The 14,960-nt window shown below is 41.6% G+C and overlaps 1 protein-coding gene across 11 annotated transcripts in view; it reads right to left on the bottom strand.

Moving 5' to 3' along the window:
- Positions 1-2,820: 2,820 nt before the first annotated feature.
- Positions 2,821-14,960, bottom strand: part of LOC110488055 (DENN/MADD domain containing 3a) — a 50,467-nt gene continuing 38,327 nt past the window's right edge. For 9 of the 11 annotated variants that reach the window (XM_090227694.1, XM_090227697.1, XM_021560033.3 and 6 more), the window contains 6 exons: positions 10,650-10,792; positions 10,022-10,182; positions 9,427-9,566; positions 7,940-8,058; positions 4,126-4,263; positions 2,821-3,758 (listed from right to left, as the gene is read on the bottom strand). In XM_090227694.1, the coding sequence (XP_090083820.1) occupies positions 3,558-3,758; positions 4,126-4,263; positions 7,940-8,058; positions 9,427-9,566; positions 10,022-10,182; positions 10,650-10,792 (902 nt within the window). In that variant the 3' untranslated portion in view covers positions 2,821-3,557. The remainder of the gene's footprint in view (positions 3,759-4,125; positions 4,264-7,939; positions 8,059-9,426; positions 9,567-10,021; positions 10,183-10,649; positions 10,793-14,960) is intronic. The other 2 variants (XR_016493537.1, XR_016493538.1) reach the window with 1 other exon arrangement.

The raw sequence follows: 14,960 nt of genomic DNA, 5'->3' as shown, positions 1-14,960 counted from the left end.
GATGAAACTAAAGTTGAGTTGTTTGGAAGGAACACAACACTATGTGTGGAGAAAAAAAAAGGCACAGAACACCAACATCAAAACCTCATCCCCACTGTAAAGTATGGTGGAGGGAGCATCATGGTTTGCGGCTGCTTTGCTGCCTCAGGGCCTGGATGGCTTGCTATCAACGGATAAATTAATTCCCAAGTTTATCAAGACATTTTGCAGGAGAATGTAAGGCTATCTGTCCACCATTGAAGCTCAACAGAAGTTGGGTGATGCGACAGGACAACGACCGAAAACACAGAAGTAAATCAACAGAATGGTTAACAGAAGAAAATACTCCTTCTGGAGTGGCCCAGTCAGAGTTCTGACCTCAACCCGATTGAGATGCGGTGGCATGACCTCAAAAGAGTGGTTCACATCAGATATCCCAAGAATATTGCTGAACTGATACCATTTTGTAAAGAGGAATAGTCCAAAATTCCTCCTGATCGTTGTGCAGGTCTGATCCCAAACTACAGAAAATGTTTGGTTGAGGTTCTTGCTGCAAAAAGGAGGGTCAACCAGTTAGACATCCAAGGGTTCACATACCTTTCCCACACTGCACTGTGAATGTTTACAATCTGTTCAATAAAGACATGAAAACGTATAGTTGTTTGTTTTATTAGTTTAAGCAGACTGTCGATTGTTGTGACTTAAATGAAGATCAGATCCAATTTCATGACAAATCTATGCAGAAATCCAGGTAATTCCAAAGGGTTCACATACTTTTTCTTGCCACTATGTACAGATGACATTTACCGTAGCCAACCATTTTGCCTATCAAATAGAAGGAACGGATACCGGTATACAGTAGATATGGTAGAGTTCTATCCATTTGGCAAACACAGAATAAAAGACCCCTCTCGGTTCAACTGCCACATACTGTGCATACATCCATCCCTCTCTGCCGATAGCAAGTGGTTGTTCACTCAGCAGCGTTCTGTGTGGACTCATAAAAAGAGGCAGATTCTTATTCCTTATGCACAATCACCCACACACACTTGAAAACACCCACACACGATGAGTATTAAAAGCTTCCAAACGGAGTAACCCGTGGCATACGGAATCATCCAATCCTCGTGATTTACAGAAAACAGGTTTACAGAAAAATGACAGAGACCCAGGTCAGGACAATGGTGCTCCAAGACCATCTTACATAATGGTTTGGTAAATTGGTAATGCAGTTTTGCTAGGTAATTTTCATCTTCAATATTTCAAGGCCTTTTATTGTAAATACAAATAGTCTGAAAAAACACCCCCACTATCAGCCATTATGAAGCAACACTATATGACCAGCAACCAGACCTTACTCTGCATAGTAGCTAGGTCCCAAATGGCATCCTATTCCCTATATAGTGCATTACTTTTGACAAGGGCTCAGATCTAAAGTAGTGCACTGTGTAGGGAACAGTGTAGGCTGATGAGGGGAGGACGGCTCATAACGTCTGGAACGGAGCGAATGGAATGGCATCAAACGCATGGAAACCATGTGTTTGATGTTGTTGATAACTTACCACTTATTCTGCTCCAGCCATTACCAGCCCACACACACAATACTTCTTCTGGGAATTGATATGTCTGTGAGGGGAGGAGTCTTCCTGTTATATACTGTACGTGTGTATAAATGATGTCATGATGGGTGTTGGACTAATCTTGTTGCTGTCACCCAGTCTGTGGGTTGGTAGCAGGTAGCATACCCATAGTAGCTACCTGCACTGGGCCAGTAACCGAAAGGTTTCTGGTTCGAATCCCCGAGCTGACTAGGTAAAAAAAAAATCTGTTGAATTGTGCCCTTGAGCAAGGCACTTAACCCTAATTGTGACTAAGTCGCTCTGGATATGAGTGTCTGCTAAATGACTTTATGTATAGATGCTTGATTCAACGGGGCCCCTGTGTAATGTAATCCTAGTATTATAGATTCAACCTCAAAAGGTCTTAGACGTCCCTGGATTCAATTACTACAATTCATAGCAAAGTTGTAGTTATGACCAAAAAACATTGTTTTTATAAATCCCCCGTCTCTAATCTACAGCTGGATTTAAAATGTGGTCTGTGATTGTTTATGTGTTGCATTGTATGAACACAGAGAGGAGAGGGATTTATATTTGTAGAGCTGGCAACAGTTAGATAATAAAAATTGGAATACTCTGGCATTTGGATGATGACTTTGATGATTTTGCCATCTGCTGGTGTGATTAATGAGAGGATTCTCAGATGATGTAGATACGGGCTTGCCTGTAGCCACCGTAACGGGATTTAATACAAATCTAAATAAAGATTACTGCATGAAGGCAGCCAAATTATTACATCTGATTATATATGGGCCAAGAGGGTTAACATGTTATAATCCTCAAGAATAAAAAATGGTAGTATAGCTGAATATTGTTGTTGTGCTGTGGGATGAATCAAAATACTTTTTGAAAGGTACTGTAGGTTTTCAGGAGTTTTCAGAAGATGGGCAGGGACTCGGCTGTCCTGATGTTAGGGGGAAGCTTGTTCCACCAAATCGCTATATAGAGAAATTAAAGTATTTAGTTTGTCATTACAATGGCTACATGTCATGAGACTGACATGTAGCCTACACAAACAGTTTACAGAGGACAGTTCTGGGATGTGAATTAAAATGTAATAGAGGCTGTACTGTCCCCTGGTGGCAAAAGGCATATTACAAAACAATATATTCTCCTATACAGAATATACAAGAAACACTAATATTAATGGAAAATATTTCACTTGTTCATTTAAAATGTTAGAAGTAGCTTGTGTCATGTTATATGAAGACTGAGACAAATACATTATTAAACATTTTAATAATACTAAAATGCATAGCTTGGGTTGAGTGAATTAAACATACAAAAACATATTTAGAAGAAAAAGCACATACATTAAATATGAAATACTTATTTGGATGTGAGTAACCTGTGAAGCATCCCAATATAAAAACATCTAAGGTTCCTCCTTTGATGTAAATAATACAATAAGCAGTGTACTGCTTAAAAGGAAAATGACACCCAAAACTGTTTTGGTATTTGTTTCATTAGTTCATTGTTGATATAGTCCAAAAATGCATCACAATGGCAGTATTTCTGTATTTTTTAAATTAAATATCTTGAAAAATGTATTTCTGATATTCAAAACATGTTGTGATTATATCAACAATGGACTAATGAAACAAATACCTAAATAGTTTCCATTTAACATAAACAATAATATCCATGTGTTTAAAACTATAGGTTGGAAAGTTTATTCCATCAATTAAAAGACATCCTATGCAATCAGGTAAACTTTGGGTTGGTCATCCATCCACAGGCAATCACAAATCATGACAAGAGTTGATATCCCAACTGTTCATAATCACCTGGGTTATTAGGGCACACCTTAGCAAAACAATTTTCAATGGTTAACAAAAATGAGCGTTTCTTAATGAACAAGTTCCTGTTTCAGTCAGTTTTCTACCGTTTGGTGCCTACTGAACACAATCCTGTTCTGACCCCCAGCTACCAGGTGGCAGTGTTGAATTTCCACTCAAGTTACTCCACTTTCCAGATGGCTATCTTCCCGTCCTCGCGGGCTGCCCCACTCAGCACATAGCGGTCCTCTGCGGAGCACAGTGCCTGGACACAGTCTGTGTGAGCTACCAGCTCCTTCTCCACCGTGTGTCGCTGGGCATCCACTACGTAGATCTTCCCCCTGGACTTCCCCGAACTCCACCCTCGGCCCCCAACCCAGATCTGACAGGACCGGTTAACAGATTATTTCATCACCATAAAGGACACATCTCATTTCTGGTTTTAAGACATGCTGAATTGACAATTGACATGCCAGAGTGCATTGTGATAGGAATGATCTAGTCAGTATTTTTTAAAAGCGGGAAAAAAATATGAAAAGGGCGGGAAAGGAGCGGGAAAGGGAACCCATGGTGATTTGGGCCTGTTAATACTTTAAACCTAGGTTAAACTTTCATATAATACCTTAATACAGAACTAAGTAATGCAGCTAATCCAGTGGAGTATCCAAGCAATGCCATCTTATAGAAAGTACAGTAGAATAGAAGCACACTCATTTTCCTCCTACAGTGCAGTCTACAGACAATCTCACCTGGTTTTTGACCTTGATAAGGCAGGTGACGCCTGCACAGTCAGGCAACTGGATCCTCTGGAAAGGCTTGGTGGGCTCCCTGAGGTGCCACACACACAGCTCCCCTACGTCTATACAGGCCGTCCACAGCTGCTCCCTCTGAAACACGTACGGTACACCACACGGCTTCAATCATCACTCCCATACCATGTCAAAGTAGCCCAGACCTCACTGATCGCAGTAGGCTGTATGTAAACTATGACATACTATGTACATACAGTGGGGTCCGAAATGATTGACACCCTTGAAAAAAGATGAGCAATAAATAGAGTATAAAATAAATAAAATACTGAGTTATTGTATGCAACAAAAAAAGGAAATTAGTTTATACTAATACAATTGCTCAGAGAAAGATATTGTAATATATTTTTTCTCTCAAAAAAGGTAGGATTAAAAATTGACACCCCCTAAAGATTCTTATAAATAATGCAGTCAATAGTGTAGTATTTGGTCCCATATTTCTAGCATGCAATGACTTAATCAAGCTTGTGACTCTACAAACGTGTTGGATCCATTTGCAGTTCATTTGGTTTGTTTGATTATTATGTGCCCAATAGAAATGAATGGTAAATAATGCATAGTGTCATTTTGGAGTCACTTCTATTGTAAATAAGAATAGTCTATGTATCTAAAGACTTCTACCTTAATGTAGAAGCTACCAGGATTACAGATATGGTGAGAGGTTACCATGTCTTGGGGGTATGATCTTTGATCCTCATCATTATTCCATTTGAGATAATAAAATAAGAAAAAAAAATTATATATATATATATATATATATATATATATATATATATACATACATACATACACACACACATTTCACAGTTTGACACGCTCAAAGTGGTGCGCCTGGCACCTTTTACCAGAGGTGTGGACTCGAGTCACATTGACTTGGACTCTTGTCATATTGACAAGCAGGTAATTTAATTTATTTCCATGGAAATATTACATTTATTTGGAAAACAATAAATATATTTTTAAAAGCATTCATGAATTGCATACATTTAATATACTAACTATTACTCTTGTTAAAAATATGAAATGGTATTACATTTGGTGAAGAGCACATTATGACTTGTTTAGGACTCAACTCGAAGTTTAGAACTTGAGACTTGACTCGGACTTGCCTGTCTTCACTTGGGAATTGACTTGGGACTTGAGTGCTAAGGCTCGAGACTTACTTATGACTAAAACAATGACTTGGTCCCACCTCTGCCTTTTACCATACCCACCCACTTAGGAGCCAGGCCCAGACAATCAGGATGAGGTTTCCCCCCCCCAAAAAGGGCTTTATTTCAGACTGAAAAACTACTCAGTTTCATCACCTGTCAGGGTGGCTGATCTCAGACAATCCCGCAAGTGAAGAAACCAGATGTGGAGTTCCTGGGTTGGCGTGGTAACACGTGGTCTGCGGTTGTGAGGCCGGGTGGACGTACTGCCAAATTCTCTAAAACAACGTTTGAGGCGGCTTATGGTAGAGAAACGGACATTAAATTATCTGGCAACAGCTCTGGTGGACAATCCTGCAGTCAGCATGCCAATTGCACACTCCCTCAACTTGAGACATTGTGGCATTGTGTCGTGACAAAAATGCACATTTTAGAGTTGCATTTTATTTTCTCCAGCACAAGGTGCACCTGTGTAATGATCATGCTTTTTAATCAGCTTCTTGATACGCCACACCTGGCAGGTGGATGGATTATCTTGGAGAAATGCTCACTAACAAGAACGTAAACAAATTTGTGCACTAAATTTGAGAGAAATAAGCTTTACGTGTGTATGGAAAAGTTCGAGGATATTTTATTTCAGCTCATCACACACACACACACACACACACACACACACACACGGGGTTGTTCAAAAAGGAGGAAAATGTTAGTGTTTTATATCGACTGAATTGCCTTTGTGACTATACACGGAGTATAGCAAATATTAGGTACACCTTCCTAATATTGAGTTGCACCCCCTTTTGCCCTAAGAACAGTCTTAATTCGTCAGGGCATAGACTCTACAAGGTGTCGAAAGCGTTCCACAGGGATGCTGGCCCATGTTGGCGCCAATGCTTCCTAAAGTTGTGTCAAGTTGGCTGGACGTCCTTTGGGTGGTGGACCATTCTTGATACACAAGGCAAACTGTTTAGCATGAAAAACCCAGCAGCGTTGCAGTTCTTGACACAAACCGGTGCGCCTGGCACCTACTACTACCATACCCTGTTCATAGGAAATTAAATATTTTGTATTTCCCATTCACTCTCAATGGCACACAATCCATGTCTCAAATCCTTCTTTAACCCGTCTCCTCCCATTCATCTACACTGACTGAAGTAGATTTAACAAGTGACATCAATAAGGGATCAGAGCTTCACCTGGTCAGTCTATGTCATGGAAAGAGCAGGTGTTAACATTTTATATACTCAGTATATGTGTATAGATAGATGGATAGAGATATATACACACAGTACAGCTGGAGAGTATTCAGACACCTTGACTTTTTCCACATTTTGTTACAGCTTAAAATTGATTACATATTTTTTTCCCCTCAATCTACAAACAATAATACTCCACAATGAAAAAGTGAAAACAGGCTTTTAGAAATGTTTGAGCTCAGGTGCATCATTGATCATCCTTGAGATGTTTCTACAACTTGGAATCCACCTGTGGTCAATTCAATTGATTAGACATTATTTGGAAAAGCTCACCTGTCTATATAAGATCCCACAGTTGACAGTGTATGTCAGAGCAAAAACCAAGCCATGAGGTCAAAGGAATTGTCCGTACAGCTCCGAGACAGGATTGTGTGGAGGCACAGATCTGGGGAAAGGTACCAAAACATTTCTGCAGCATTGAAGGTCCCCGAGAACACAGTGGCCTCCATCATTCTTAAATGGAAGAAGTTTGGAACCAAGACTCGTCCTAGAGCTGGCCGCCCAGCCAAACTGAGCAATCGGGGGAGAAGGGAATTGTGCCCGGGAGGTGACCAAGTACCTGATGGTCACTGACAGTTCCTCTGTGGAGATGGGAGAACGTTCCAGAAGGACAACCATCTCTGCAGCACTCCACCAATCAGGCCTTTATTGTAGTGTCCAGACGGAAGCCACTCCTGAGTAAAAAGGCACATGACAGCCCGCTTGGAGTTTGCCAAAAGGCACCTAAAGGAGTCTCAGACCATGAGAAACAAGATTCCCTGGTCTGATGAAACCGGTGAAGCATGGTGGTGGCAGCATCATGCTGCGGGGATGTTCTTCAGCGGCAGGGACTGGGATACTAGTCAGGTTCGAGGGAAAGATGAACGGAGCAAAGTACAGAGAGATCCTTGATGATAATCTGCTCAGTACCTCAGACTGGGGTGAAGGTTCACCTTCCAACAGGACAAAACCCTAAGCACACAGTCAAGACAACGCAGGAGTGGCTTCGGGACAAGTGTCTGAATGTCCTTGAGTGGTCCAGCAAGAGCCCGGACTTAAACCCGATCCCGAGGATCTGCAGAGAAGAATGGGAGAAACTCCCAAATACAGGTGTGCCAAGTCTGTAGCGTCATACCCAATTAGACTCGAGGCTGTAATCGCTGTCAAAGGCGCTTCAACAAAGTACTGAGTAAAGGGTCTGAATACTTCTGTAAATGTGATCTCAGCTTTTCAAATTTCTAAAAATGTGTCATTATGGGGTATTGTGTGAAGATTGATGGGGGGGGGGGGGGGGGGGAGGTGGAAAAAGGGGTCTGAATACTTTCCGAATGCACTGTATATCTCTATATGACCACAGACACTACCCACCTCATGGTAGAGCAGGAGGCTGCTGAAGGCAGTTGGGGAGCCACAGAGCTGCTCAGGAAGGGAGATCTTGCGATGTAACATTCCGTTTTTCCACACCTCCATAATGCAGTCTCTGGCACCTGAATGATGTAGGAGGAATAACATGCCCAAATCACAAATAAAACAATCAATAAGAATCCATCTGTCATCTGTGATCCACCTCCAAGCAGACGACACCATGTTGTATACTTCTGGCCCTTCTTTAGACACTGCATTAACAAACCTCCAGACGAGCTTCAATGCCATACAACTCTCCTTCCGTTGCCTCCAACTGCTCTAAAATGCAAGTAAAACTAAATGCATGCTCTTCAACCGATCTCTGCCCACACCTGCCCACCCGTCCAGCATCACTACTCTGGACGGTTCTGACTTAGAATATGTGGACAACTACAAATACCTAGGTGTTTGGTTAGACTGTAAACTCTCCTTCCAGACTCACATTAAGCATCTCCAATCCAAAATTAAATCTAGAATCGGCTTCCTATTTCGCAACAAAGCATCCTTCACTCATGCTGCCAAACATACCCTCGTAAAACCATCCTACCGATACTTGACTTCGGCAATGTCATTTACAAAATAGCCTCCAACACTCTACTCAGCAAAGTGGATGCAGTCTATCACAGTGCCATCCGTTTTGTCATCAAAGCCCCATATACTACCCACCACAGCGACCTGTATGTTCTCGTTGGCTGGCACTCGCTTCATATTCGTCACCAAACCCACTGGCTCCAGGTCATCTATAAGTCTTTGCTAGGTAAAGCCCCGCCTTATCTCAGCTTACTGGTCACCATAGCAGCACCCACCCGTAGCACCCACTCCAGCAGGTATATTTCACTGGTCTCCCCCAACGCCAATTCCTCTTTTGGCTGCCTTTCCTTCCAGGTCTCTGCTGCCAATGACTGGAACGAATTGCAAAAATCACTGAAGCTGGAGACCCATTTCTCCCTCACTAACTTTAAGCACCAGCTGTCAGAGCAGCTCACATATCACTGCACCTGTATATAGCCCATCTCTTAATAGCCCATCCAACTACCTCATCCCCATATTGTTTTTTATTTTTTTGCTCCTTTGCACCCCAGTATCTCTACTTGCACATTCATCTTCTGTACATCTATCACTCCAGTGTTTAATTGCTAAATTGTAATTATTTTGCCACTATGGCCTATTCATTGCCTTACCTCACCTCATTTGAACACACTGTACATATACTTTTTCTATTGTGTTATTGACTGTATGTTTGTTTATTCCATGTGTAACTCTGTGTTGTTGTATGTGTCGTACTGCTTTGCTTTATCTTGGCCAGGTCGCAGTTGTAAATGAGAACTTGTTCTCAACTGGCCTCCCTGGTTAAATAAAGGTGAAATAAAAATAAATAAATATACACAGTAGTATAGTACAACCAGAAGTTATTTTAAGTACCCTATTTTTATGCTTGTACGTGTACTTACAGCACCATAGGGTTCCATTGCAGAGCTGAACGGACTGGAGACGGTCGCAGGAGACCTGGAACTGTTTCCTGACCTGTAACGTGGACACGTCCCACACTATCACTGCACCCTCCGCACTGCAGGAGTATGCCACCTTGGGGCTGCAACAGGGAATACATGTTCAGGTAAAGATTCATGTTATTCATAACCACAAGGGGAAAAAAATCAGCAGGGTCGTGTTTATTGTGGCACACAGTAGCGAAATGTTTTTAAAAACGGGAAAGAGCATTTCATATTGGACACGTTCAGATAGTCGCTCCCTGCTTAAGTCCATTGTCCTCCTTTTGGTGCCTAATGAACACGACCCAGGCATAAAGAAAGGATGTTATACTTAAAACAATTTTACTTCGAGCTGGGACTGCTCATTGATGCTGTTATCATGCGGTCCTAAAAAGACAGCTCTCTCTGTGGATATGATGCCAGTAGTAGCTGTATGTTTAACTTCACTATATTACATTTCATTTTACAAGGACAGTGCTCATTAATCAACATTACTGTAAATGTAAGTTTAAGCCAGCCGGATAGTTTTCAACTGCATGTCATCGTCACCCTTCACCTGTATTTCTCGCTGCGTTCCCCTAGGGACAGCCCTGTGACCTCACTGCGGTGGTCTGTCAGTTGCTTGTTACAGGACATGCTGCGGGTGCTGATTATGTAAATTACTGAATCCTGGGAGCCAATCCACACTTGCTGCCGGTCCACTCCCAGCATGCAGTTCTGGACAAAACAACAAAACATGGAATCTCAGGACCATGTTACCAGACAGGCTGGCCTGCCTATTTCAAACCAGGTGGCCTGCCTATTTCAAACCAGGTGGCCTGCCTATTTCAAACCAGGTGGCCTGCCTATTTCAAACCAGGTGGCCTGCCTATTTCAAACCATGGCACCAAGACATTTCAGACATAAAACACCATTTTAAAACCGTACCATTTCAAAAACATAGAAGCAGGTCCAAGCAGGTAATTTCAGTCATAACATACTGTACCCACCAGGGGTCAGCAGAATCCCTTGAGTTATTTTCATCTACACAAACACTAAATATAGCCAAATGGGACCAAGCAGAAGACGACTAAATGTGGTAAGTGAATTACTACTGCTTTTTGATAATTCCATAAATTGTCCTCCCCCCTTCAATTTGCCTACTCCTTTAAAATAGTGGTCCCATCCCCATTCCACAGCCATACCACTCGTGAAGTTCCCACTTGGACTTGGTTCTGCTGCATGGACCAGCTGGCTGCATCAAACACCACCACCTTCCCGTCACTCAGGGCACACCACAGTTTGGGGTTCCCATCACCCTCAGAGTCAGACGACACACCCAGCTGGCCTGAGAATGTGAACAAAAATATTGCTGAATGCAGGAACTGCCTTTTCTATGCATCTATTTCTATTGTCCTACAAGCATGGCAGAATATTTCTCATATCCTGAAAAAGTCTATATACTGTAGGTCTGATTCAAATACAGTAAGTAGCTCATGGCTTGACTAGTAGAGATGGTAACTACAGTGCATTTGGAAAGTATTCAGGCCTCTTGACTTCTCCCACAATGTTGTTACAGCCTTATTCTAAAATGGATTAAATTGTTTTTCCCCCCCCTCAACATGCATGCAATAGCCCATAATTACAAAGCAAAAACAAAGCTCTAAGGACAATTCCGTCGACCTCATGACTTGGTTTTTGCTCTGACATGCACTGTCAACTGTGGGACTTTATATAGACAGGGTGTGCCTTTCCAAATCTTGTCCAATCAATAGAATTTACCACAGGTGGACTCCAATCAAGTTGTAGAAATATGTCAAGGATGATCAATGGAAACAAGATGCACCTGAGCTCAATTTATAGTCTCATAGCAAAGGGAATACTTAAATAAGGTATGTTTTTAATTTTTTGCAGAAATGTCTAAAAACTTGTTTTCGCTTTGTCATTATGGGCTATTGTGTGTAGATCGAGAGATTTTTTTTATTAAATCAATTTTAGAATAAGGCTGTAACCTAACAAAATGTGGGAAAAGTCAAGGGGTCTGAATACTTTCCGAATGCACTGTATTAAGTTAAAAATATAAAAAATCCCTGATGAAGGCTGAGGCTGAAATGCAGTGAATATTCTTCATGTATAATAAATACATATAGTGTCTTATGTGCAAAGGTGAATCTCTCTAACACACACACACACACACACACTGAAGAAGTGTAAACATTTAGTTACACAATGGCAGACATATGGAACTTTTCAGACATCAATCCATATTATGGAATACAACCTAAATCTGTCCTCCTTCAGCCTAGCTGTTCCATTTCCTCTTACGGCCTAACATTTATTTTTCAAATCATAATAGGAAAAAGAAAAGAACTTGATGTGTCACATCCTCCCTTTCTTGGGGCGGAGTGATGAACAGAACAGAAAGGAGGGGAGGAGGGAATCTAGACTCTGTCCAAGGGTACATAAGTGACCTACATTTAGTCCCAGAGAGCTGGGACTTCAACGGTGCTCTGAGCTGATGTAGCACTATTACTAATGCCTAGAGCGGTGCTTCTCAAACCTCTCCACCTAGACATTTCACAAGTTTGTTGTAGCCCTGAACTAGATCCCCTGATTTACCTATTCAAGCGTTTGATGATTAGTTGACAAGTGGAATCAGGTGTGCTAGCTCTGGAATTGTTCAAAGATATGGAACGTCTTGGGGGTCTCCAAGAAGAGGTTTGTGAACCACAGGCCTAGAGTGTCAAGTCCAGGCCCCGTACCATGACCACTACCATGCCCCCTTCTAATTGGTTACAGATGGACCAATCAGGGGGAAGGCTCAGACAAACACACCACTGTCTGTGAGAGGACCAGGGGAAGGAGTAGGGAGAAGGGACACAGTGTTAAACAAAGAAGCTGCTGTTGGTTCCTTGATGTCACTAGGGTAGCCTAGTGGTTAGAGCTGACAAGGTACCAATCTGTCGTTCTGCCCCTGAACAGGCAGTTAACCCACTGTTCCTAGGCCGTCATTGAAAATAAGAATTTGTTCTTAACTGACTTGCCTAGTTAAATAAAGGTCAAATAAATCAAATAAAAAAGACACAGGCTCCTTTACACAGAGTGCTGGGACTGAGGAGCCTTGGAGACTAGAGCATGTTTCTTACAACGTGCCCAGTGAAAACACGAACCGTACAAATGAGTCAGAGAAAAACATCTCACTGTGTCAGATAGTGTAATACAGGTCTGTGGAAATTCACATACACTTAGGTTGGAGTCATTAAAACTTCTTTTTCAATCACTCCACAAATGTCTTATTAACAAACTATAGTTTTGGCAAGTTGGTTAGGACATCTACTTTGTGCATGACAAGTTACTTTTTCCAACAATTGTTTACAGACAGATTATTTCACTGTATCACATTTCCAGTGGGTCAGAAGTTTACATACACTAAGTTGACTGTACCTTTAAACAGCTTGGAAAATTGTAATGGCTTTAGAAGCTTCTGTTAGGCTAATTGACATCATTTGAGTCAATTAGAGGTGTACCTGTGAATGTATTTCAAGGACTACCTTCAAACTCAGTGCCTCTTTGCTTGACATCATGGGAAAATCAAAAGAAATCAGCCAAGAGCACAGAAAAAATAATTGTAGACCTCCACAAGTCTGGTTCATCCTTGGGAGCAATTTTAAAACGCCTGAAGGGAACACGTTCATCTGTACAAACAATAGCACGCAAGTATAATCACCAGGGGACCACGCAGCCGTCATACCGCTCCGGAAGGAGACGCGTTCTGTCTCCTAGAAATGAACGTATTTAGTGCGAAAAGTGCAAATCAAGAACAGAAATGGACCTTGTGAAGATGCTGGAGGAAACGGTTACAAAAGTATCTATAAAAAAGTATCAGTAAAACGAGTCAAAAGTATCAGTAAAACGAGTCCTATATCGATATAACCTGAAAGGCCGCTCAGCAAGGAAGAAGCCACTGCTCCAAAACCTCCATAAAAAAAGCCAGACTATGGTTTGCAACTGCACATGGAGACAAAGATCGTACTTTTTGGAGAAATGTCCTCTGGTCTGATGAAACAAAAATAGAACTGTTTGGCCATAATGACCATCGTTATGTTTGGAAGAAAAAGGGGGAGGCTTGCAAGCCGAAGAACACCATCCCAACTGTGAAGCACGGGGGTGGCAGCATCATGTTGTGGGGGTGTTTTGCTTTAGGAGGGACTGGTGCACTTCACAAAATAGATGGCAGGAAAATTATGTGGATGTTTTGCTTGGTTGCAAATGGGTCTTCCAAATGGACAATGACCCCAAACATACTTCCAATGTTGTGGCAAAATGGCTTAAGGACAACGAAGTCAAGGTATTGGAGTGGCCATCACAAAGCCCTGACCTCTTTCCTATAGAACATTTGTGGGCAGAACTGAAAAAGCTTGTGCGATTTAGGAGGCCTACAAACCTGACTCAGTTACACCAGCTCTGTCAGGAGGAACGGGCCAAAATTCACCAAACTTATTGTGGGAAGCTTGTGGAAGGCTACGCGAAAACATTTGACCCAAGTTAAACAATTTAAAGGGAATGCTACCAAATACTAATTGAGTGTATGTATACTTCTGACCCACTGGGAATGTGATGAAAGAAATAAAAGCTGAAATAAATCTCTACTATTATTCTGACATTTCACATTCTTAAAATAAAGTGGTGACCCTAACTGACCTAAGACAGGGAATATTTACTAGGATTAAATGTCAGGAATGGTGAAAAACTGAGTTTAAATGTATTTGGTTAAGGTGTATGTAAACTTCAGACTTCAACTGTAATATAAACATTTGTGGTTTGAGTAGGAGGAACAATCACAGTGATTCTATTTAGACTATTATATGAGTCTACTATCAGTAAGCACTGCATGAACCTAAGGATGAAACTAAGGAACACAACAGGAAGTGGTTGGTGGTGATGAGTTGGGAAAAGCTGTGCCTCATTATTTGTTTAAGAGGCAGTGAAATAAAATAAAAACGCCTCTGGCCCTTTCTGCCAAGCCTCCTCCTGTAACCTGACACCGTCACTGTCCAAGCAGCAGTAGCGGGTGTGACAGACCTGGGTTCAAACACCATTTAAAATACTTAAGCTATGCTTGATTGAGCTTGCCTGTTGTAATGGAACCAATTGAATAGTCACAAAAGTGCAAACCCCACGCACCTGACACTCAAGGCAGATTAAAACAAACACACAAAGTATTTGAAGGATTATTAAATAGTATTTGAAACCAGGTCTGGAGTGTGACATATGTTACTAGGACACAGACAACATGACTCTCGGGTGTTGTTGTCATGCAATACCTCGACTACAGAACACAGATTTGAGGTGTACTACCATGACAGTCATGATCTGAGGAATACTGTGTGAGGGTACGTGGTATGTCCTAGACTGGAGGAGAGTTTAGGTTGAATGGGAAATACCAGCAGTACCTACGTGACTTACTGAGCATCCTGTAGGGTGTTTATAGTACTGGGAAATCATTCTATAGATAT

This window comes from Oncorhynchus mykiss, chromosome 30 (assembly GCF_057628025.1).
Source record: "Oncorhynchus mykiss isolate SJ-2025 chromosome 30, ASM5762802v1, whole genome shotgun sequence".
Taxonomy (NCBI): Eukaryota; Metazoa; Chordata; class Actinopteri; order Salmoniformes; family Salmonidae; genus Oncorhynchus; species Oncorhynchus mykiss.
The sequence above is the reverse complement of the archived record's forward strand: the minus strand, read 5'-3'. Positions and strand labels throughout refer to the sequence as shown.